Source organism: Oryza glaberrima, chromosome 8 (genome assembly GCF_000147395.1).
Source record: "Oryza glaberrima chromosome 8, OglaRS2, whole genome shotgun sequence".
Taxonomy (NCBI): Eukaryota; Viridiplantae; Streptophyta; class Magnoliopsida; order Poales; family Poaceae; genus Oryza; species Oryza glaberrima.
The window spans coordinates 5,432,779-5,441,811 of NC_068333.1; the positions used below are offsets into that span (position 1 = coordinate 5,432,779).

Here is a 9,033-nt window from a genome sequence, read left to right on the forward strand (position 1 = left end):
GCATAGCCCTATATACTTCTGGATATAAACGCAGGATATTCACCACAGAGAACTACAATTCAGAGCATATCAAAATTCAGAGAACATGTACATAGCAGTGAATATTCCAGATTTCAGAGCACATACTGTCGGAACAATTCAGAGCACATTCATTCAGCATATACACCAGCATTCAGGATATGAACAAAGCCGGGCGTAGGGAGGTTAACTGGGATGGGGAGGCAAGCCAGCACGAGGTCCAGGCGGCGGTGGGTGGCGCGGATGGCCGCCGGGCCAAATCTCGCCGTACCGTCGAGGTGCCCCGAATCGAGGCGGTGGTGGTGCTTGCGGCGGCAACGTCGGACCCCCTCCACCAGCCGGTCGAACTCCGGCCGTCGTCGCCACACCACGCGCTTCGCCGTGGAAGAAAATTCGGCGGAAGGGAGTGCTGCATACCTTGTTGCGAGGAAAAGGTAGCCGCCGAGGAAGATGTTGCCGCCGCCGAGGAAGAGCCCGCCGCTGCCGCGGAGGAGCGAGATCGCGAAGAAGAGTGCAGGAACATTTTCACCGTGCGAGAGAGAGAGCGGACCAGTGATTGGGAAGAAAAATTTGCTCGGAAGTCCGGAGTTAGTACCCTGTTGAATATAATTTTGGACCAAAATTTTTTTAAATCTAAGGCAAATTATTTTTAAATCTAAGGATATAGAATAGAATAAGGAAGTTTTTTTATGCTCTAGCACATAAGGTAATCGCTCAAAGGCAAAATGGACGTGTCTATAAGAAAATATTATTGTCTAGATTGCTATGACTCGCTAAAACTATCAATTAAATAGGAATTACCTCGGTGGCCCGCGCAATTGCGCGGCTAGCATCCAAACAAAATCATATATTTTTCAGTATGATTTTACTTAAAATTTATTAAATAGCTATCATACCTTATCATCCCGTATTTCTAATTATATAGTTTTAAAAGTCACACCAGCTGCTATCCCTTACTTCTGTGATATCTTTCTTTATTTGCTTGCTCGATCTACTGCTATTTTTATTCATTCTCCTTGAAACCTTTAAAAATTGGATCTTATAGTTTTTAGAGTTTATAAACGCTGCCAGTATACTCCTCTACGACCCGTCCATTGTCTTTTTTCTTTATTGTCATTGGGATTTTAAAAATCGAACATAATTATCATTCGGGTTAATTTTTTACTTTCTAGAAGTCCCGCTAAACTGTCAGCTTTGCCATTTTACTTCTTTATTTTCATTAAGATTTTAAAATCGAACATGATTATAATTGGGTTTTTTTTACTTTTTCAAAGTTCCGAACCTTTAAAAAATTAGATCATGTAATTTTTAGAGTTTATTATCTCGTTGGTTTTTATTTTTTATAACTTTTAGAAGTCCCATCAAACGATGCCACTATACTTCTCTACGGTCCATCTGCCGACTTTATTGTCATTTGTATTCTAAATATCGAAGATAACTATCGTTGGAATCTATTTTTTATTTTCTAGAAGTCCCGCCAACCGTTGGCTGCTCTGCAACTATAATCCTATACACCCCACCCGCTGCTTCTCCTTTTTATTATCATTGAGATTTTAAAAATCGAATATGATTATCAATAGAGTTTATTTTTTTTACTTTCTACAAGTTCTGGTAACCGCCTTACCCGTTTGCTTCACGGCCTGCCTGTCGTCCCTCCTTTTAATCGTCATTAGGATTCTATTTGGTTTTTTATTAACGGTTTTTATATGTCGTATCAACCGCCACCACTCTACTCCTTTATAGGCCTAACCGCCACCACTCTAATCCATTATATGCATGTTATTTAATTTATCTCGTCATGTGTTTTGGATAGTCTTTTCTTTCAATAGTCTTTATTTATAAATTGTATTTCTAATTGAAATATTTTTATTCTTTTTCTAATTTCAGAATTTTTTTAAAAAAATTAATTAATATCGTATAGTGTTCTTTTTATTTTTTATTTTTGAATTTCAGTTATTTCAAAATTGTATTCCAACTTGAACTCTGTTTTAGTTTTTCTAATTTTGGATATTATTTTATTTTTTATTCTGATTTTTAGTTAATATAGCATTGGGTTATTATATGGTTTCTTCTTTCAATATTGCTTATTTTTTATTTCGAATTTCAATTAATTTTAAATTGTATTCCTACTTGAACTCTTCTTCTCTTTTTTCTAATTTTGGATTTTATTTTTATTTTTATTCCGAATATTAATTAATCTCGTATTGTGTTATTATATGAACTCTTCTCTTAATATTTCTTATTTTTAATTCCGAATTTTAGTTATTTTAAATTGTATTCCTACTTGGACTCTCCTTTTCTTTTCTAATTTCGGATTTTATTTTATTTTTATTCCGAATTTTGATTAATCACCTATTTGGTTCTTATATGGACTCTTCTTTTAATATTGCTTATTTTTAATTCTGAATTTCAGCTATTTTTAAATTGTATTTCTACTTTGACTCTCCTTATCTTTTTCTCCGATTAATGTGAGAATTTCTAACCCCCACAGCGAACGTAGTTAGCTTAATTTATCTCGTCATGTGTTTTAGATGGTCTTTTCTTTCAATAGTCTTTATTTATAAATTGTATTCCTAATTAAAATCTTTTTTCTTTTTCTAATTTCATATTTTTTAAAAAAATTAATTAATACCGTATAGTGTTCTTTTTAATTTTTTAATTTTTTATTTTTGAATTTCAGTTGTTTTAAAATTGTATTCCTACTTGAACTCTCTTTTAGTTTTTCTAATTTTGGATATTATTTTATTTTTTATTCTGATTTTTAATTAATCTAGTATTGGGTTATTATATAGATTCTTCTTTCAATATTTTTTACTTTTAATTCCGAATTTTAATTAATTTTAAATTGTATTCTACTTGAACTCTTTTTTTCTTTTTTCTAATTTCGGATTTTATTTTTATTTTTATTCCAAATATTTTTTAATCTCGTATTGGGTTCTTATATGGACTCTTCTCTTAATATTCCTTATTTTTAATTCCGAATTTCAGTTATTTTTAAATTGTATTCCTACTTGGACTCTCCTTTTCTTTTCTAATTTTAGATTTTATTTTATTTTTATTCCGAATTTTGATTAATCTTCTACTGGGTTCTTATATGGACTCTTCTTTTAATATTGCTTATTTTTAATTCCGAATTTCAGCTATTTTTAAATTGTATTTCTACTTGAACTCTCCTTATCTTTTTCTAGCCCCCACAACGAACGTGGTAGCTCCTTTCAAAGCTGTTTTAATAGTATAATAGAAAGATAGATGGAGGAATCGAAATATACCCGTAAAATCTGGGAAATAGAAATTATGTAAAAAAAATTCATCATAAATTGTCTACTCCCTTACTTTAAAAACATAAGCATTTTCAGGGATTTTAGCCAAAGTAAAATAGGTAATAACAGGACTATAATGTATCGAGGTATAATTGAGATATGAGAGTGATTATGGTAATATGCTAAGAAAATTGAATGATGGGATAAGCAGTACTTTATACCTCCTCTGCTCTCAAATATAATCATGTATAATCTTTAAATTGTGTACATAGGGTGTGTTCAGATTCCAAAAAATTTTGATAAAAAACATTACATCAGATGTTTGGACATATGCATGGAGCATTAAATGTGGACGAAAAAAACCAATTGCACAGTTTGCATGCAAATTGCGAGACGAATCTTTTAAGTCTAATTACGCCATGATTTAACAATGTGTTGCTACAGTAAATATTTGCTAATGACAGATTAATTAGGCTTAATAAATTCGTCTCGCAGTTTACAGGCAGAATCGGCGGAATCTATAATTTATTTTATTATTAGTCTATGTTTAATACTTCAAATGTATGTCTTTATACGTCAAAAAAAAATTTAGCAAAAGAACTAAACATGGCCGTAATATAATAGTATATAAGTATTCTCCATACTGATTATAATGTACGGAAATATATTTTTACTCAATGAGGTGTTTGGAGAAGAATTTGAAGCAATTCAAAATTAAAATTTGATTAGCCATGCTATTAAAATTAAATGATCTTTTTTATTTTAATATCTACTGAAAACAAATTAGAACTACCAGAATATCTACTTATATTTTGGTGTACCAAATTTTTAAATGCTATTTTCTCTGTCCTAAAATATATTTCCTTTATCATAAGGCACAGTTAGACAAAAAATAATTATTATTATTTCAAGATTACTCCAAAAAATACATTCCATAAATCCAATAGGAATAGAGATTTTTTTAGAAATACAGTACAAACACATGCGCCCACAATGCGTGTACACTTATCGCTATAAACATACCGTACACCATACCCCTATGAACATCTCTATGTCATCTGAATTTTTTATGTTATGCCAGCTCCCCTGATAGCTTGAGTATCATCTTAATTTTTATGTTATTCATCTGATTTCTATGCTCTGAATTGATGGTACTGCATGCTCTGATTCTTTTCTCTCTTTTTTTTCTTTTTTTCTGTTTTTTTTTGCTTAAGGCTTTCAGCAGCAACCAACATTGTTAAGTAGGCAGGAGTATATGGATGTGTGATATTCAGGTTCAGCAGCAACCACCTGTGTAGTAGTTTTCATATTGTGATACCCTCATCCACTATGCATTTCTCCCATCAAAAAAATTGTGTAATGCGCAATGAGCGCCTTCAATTGCTCTGTAAAATAAGCTATGAGCCCCAGCTTTGCCACAGCAAAGCCGCACAAGCGCACCCCAACCAGCCTGCCTTCAAATTCCATTTCTGGTGATTGATCCTTTTATCTGAATTCTCATCCTATGTGTGTATGGAACAAGTCGTGGAAACAGCAACAGCTCAGTGGTTTCTCCTGTTTCTGGTACTACAACATCTATTATCATTACAACTGTAATAAAGAGCATTACACAATTATCATATCCTGTTTGTTATACTTATACAGAGCATGTTTCCATGTATGATTTCCTTCATTAAAGCTGTGGCACCGTACTGACTCACCAGTCTCTCTGAGTCTCAAAGTTTCAACACTGATCGTTCCAATATGCATGATTTTTTGTGGCAAACCTGGGGCTCATAGCTTATTGTACAAAGCAATTCAAGCCGCTAATAGCTCATTACACAATTTTTTGAGGGGGAGAAATGCATAGTAGATGAGGATATCCCAACATGAAAACCGCTACACGGGTGGTTTTTTTTGAAAAAAGAAAAAAAAGAAACAAGCGTATATGGAAAAGTGGTACTATTAAACAACTATACAAAGTTCTAATAACAAAGTCTCATTTCTGATATATAATGTTGATGGGCAACAAAGAATGCATACCCTTGTTTCTTCCCTGAAATTCCAGTGAAAATCCTAGCACAATAAATTCACCATTGATATTTGAACCCTAAAATATGCCACATTTTAACTAGGATGTTATTCATGAGCAGGTTTGAGCATTTTCTAATGTTATACTAGTATAAATGGTTTTTTTTTAACAGAAACATCCATACTTAATAAGAGTGATAACAGGCGTGGAAATAATGGAATTACCATGTAGAAAATTCATGAAAACGACAAGAAATTTCATATGAGCTGTGAATGTTACTATGGACAGAGGATGGCATTCCATGAATAGCAAATTACAGACATTAGCACCAGTATTTTGTCTAGGCGACACTAACAAATTACATACCCTTGGCCGTTTGGTGTGTAAATGAGCAAATAACAAATAAAGAGTGAGCTTGAGCATGGCACTATGATACACTGACATGGATACACAGGATGGCAGGACTAGGACTATCAAATGACCCAAAACCAAGCAACAAATGAACCAACGACCAGGCCAGCCACAAGGAACAGCACTATGACTATCCCGGCTGTCTCGGAGTGTTGGATTGGCACAGCCTTGGGCGCGAGGGTCATGAGGATGCAGGTCAGGTATCCATTGGTGAGTCCAAGAAGACATGTCAGGATGGTCACTGGGATCTCGGTGCGGAAGAAGCTGGGTCCATGGAGGCAACCGTAGAAGAGAGGGTAAAACAGGAGCCTCGCAAATGACCCAGCGACAGCGATATTTGCATTCTCGAGGAAGTAGAAGGCAGGAAGTGATTTGCCAACAAGATCGAACACATTGTATGCACTGATGAGCATGATTGGGTACCAGTCCTTGAGCGCCTCAGAGTGCACGTCCTCTGTGATGTATCCTGGAAATATGGAGAGTGTGATTGCGTAGATGAGAGCTATCCCTATCCCATGCCACTTCACTCTTCCAACAATGCTCCACAAGGTTGTTCTCCAGGCTGATCCAGACATCCCGCCATCTTCCTCCGCCTTCTGAGCCCTCTTCTTGATGTTCTTGTAGTGAATGACAACTGGAAGCTTGTCGGCCACATTGTAGCACACTATGCAGATGATCATGACAACAATGCTGACAACGAAGTAGAGGATTGCACTTTTCCTTAACCCATCGGCGTCTTGCGGGTATACTCCTTTGGTAATTACCCTCAATACTGAGACAAGTACACCTGCATAGTTCGATATAAGGAACAATGTCACAGTGCAGCTAGCATCAACATCTATCCATCAAAATGAATCATCATAAGAATCTGAATTGCAACAAAGTACGCAGATTGGTAAGGTCCTGGTATGTTTCCACATTGCCTTTTGGTTTTTAAAATTCATGCATTTGAAATTTCTTCACTTGAATGTGTAAAGTTTGCAAGTACTCCATTGGCATCACTCTAAGCTCAATCTGATGGATTTAAAGTTTTAAACCCAGATGGCCAGTAGTTGTTTCTTGACCACTAACTTCAAATCACCTTGTTTATATGCACAACAATAGACACTGCCACAGTGAATAATCCTGCTCGAATTTCTCACCCCACACATTTGCAATTGGCAAGTGACAATTGAACATTTTGACTAAATTCAGATCAGATAATTTCTTTTGCAGAAACCATCATGAATTTGACAGCTCTAAATGTCAAAACTTGATTTGTGAACGGACGTGTTAACAATTTTTTTTAGGGGGCACTATTCAACCATCACAGAACTCAACTGGACCAACACAATTGACCACTTCGACTGAATTCAGCTCAGAAAATTATTTCACAGAATCGCCACGAATTCATTCGACAGCTCTAAATATCAAACCGAGTAACTGATTTGTGAACAAATGTGTTAAAAAATTTCAGGATAAACTACTCAAATCCAAGAAATAGGGGAGACTCATGAGCATTACCAGAGGTCGCGGTGCCAGCGACGACAGCCTGCATGTACCGCGCGGGGAGCTCGCCGGCGAACCCGATGACCCCACCCTGCACGAGCGCGTCGGCGACGCCGCAAAGCACCGTAGCAGCAACGGTGACGTCGAACGCGCCGTACAGCCCGGGGACCCCCCTGACGTAGACGGCGTCCATGACGGGGACGACGAGGAGCGCCACCGTGAAGAGCGACATCCCGGTGTTGATCCTCGCCGGGGCGCTGGATTTCGGGAAGCAGAGCACGATGAGGACGAGCGGGAGGAAGCAGGCGAGCATGTAGGAGACGGAGAAGACGCGGTCGACGGGGGCGCGCGGGTAGAGGTAGGAGAAGTAGTCGACGGCGGTGATGTAGGCGTTCCACGGGAGGAGGAAGCCGGTGCCGAGGGTGAAGAAGATGGCGTAGGCGACGCCCAGCGTGTCCGCCGGCGGCGGCCGCGCCTCCGGCTCCGGCTCCGACCCCGCCGGCGGCGGGAGGAGGAGGTCCGCCTCCGCGTCGGCCGGGGTGTACTCGCCGCCGGCCATCGCCGCCGGAGGTGGATTTGGGTGGGGATCTTGGGGTTGGAGGAGATGGATGGGTGGACTCCGCTTTCTTGAGCCTTTCGCTTTGTTTCTTTGGTAGTTGTAGAGGAGAGACTAGTAGGTTGGTTTTTAGAATCTGAATTCGAATGGGATTTGAAATTTGAGTGGATTTCATTTGAACAGATTTAAATTTATGGGCTGTTCAGATTAATGCTATTTTCAACCATATCATTTTTTTTGGTAAAATTGCCAAAAAAAAATGCATACGTTATTGCCAAAAGTTGGTAAATACACCATAAAACCTCTCAAAATTTTGGCATTGTCAAAATTTGGTAAGGCTTATTTTTGCTAAAATCGTTTTTTTGTCATTGGTAAAATTGAATATTCAAGTTAAGATTTAGATATGTAGGGAAATTATGATTTAGGCAGATATGGTAGGTGTTTGTTGAGCACCTTTTTTTTTTTTTTGAAACGAGATTTTTGAGCACTTCAATCGCTTAAGCATTTTGTTGTCGTCGTACAAATGTCGCAATCATATACTCTTACTTGAATATAAAATTCGTGTGATTAAATGTTAAAGGGGACCAGGATAGTTTTCTCCTACTCCTATTTCTTTCAACCAATGTAGTGCCTTGAGAGCTGCTACAAAACAGGATCCCGTTGTAACGGGATAGACATATTAACTATTCTCTTATACGAGTATCATAGGTATCAGGTCCTAGGTATCACAGGTACCGGGTAACAGGTATCATAGGTATCGGGTACCATGCAGCTGATACCATAATAGGTATTAGGTATCAGGTACTGTCTCATATAACGGTATCCCGTTCCAACAGGATACCGTTGTCTAGATTTCTGTAGTGCCTTTATACATCCTTATAGGATATTGAAATATCAGATCGAAATCTAGAATGCGATTTCTTGGCCATCTCCTCGACTCAGGCTGAATTTAAATCCGCTTCTCCCTACGTTTTCCGAAATGCAAAACAACATTGTTTTTTAAAAGAACTTTTTATATAGAAACCTTTTTTAAAAAATTAAATAAATCATTTCTCAACTTCGTAACCGTTAATACTCAATTCACTGCTTTGCATTTCTGGTACTAAATAACAGAGATGGGAGAAGACTCCCTATCAGTCTCCTAAAAAGAATTAAAGAGAAAAAAGATACTAAAGGACACCAAAATCTGCCGTACAGTGACATGCATTACACCACTGATTCGCCGCTGTTGCAGATGATTCCTCTCGCATGTGGCTTTTAATTCGAAGTTGGTTAACAAAAACCAACTG

General features: G+C 37.3%; 1 protein-coding gene across 1 annotated transcript; it reads right to left on the minus strand.

Annotated features, from left to right (window-relative positions):
* Positions 1 to 5,562: 5,562 nt before the first annotated feature.
* Positions 5,563 to 7,834, minus strand: LOC127781134 (equilibrative nucleotide transporter 1). Its single transcript, XM_052308042.1, has 2 exons — positions 7,204 to 7,834; positions 5,563 to 6,487 (listed from the first exon to the last, which is right to left on the minus strand). The coding sequence occupies exons 1-2, from the start codon at positions 7,745 to 7,747 to the stop codon at positions 5,763 to 5,765; spliced, it is 1,269 nt and encodes a 422-aa protein (XP_052164002.1). The 5' UTR covers positions 7,748 to 7,834; the 3' UTR covers positions 5,563 to 5,762.
* Between the last annotated feature and the right edge of the window lie 1,199 nt (positions 7,835 to 9,033).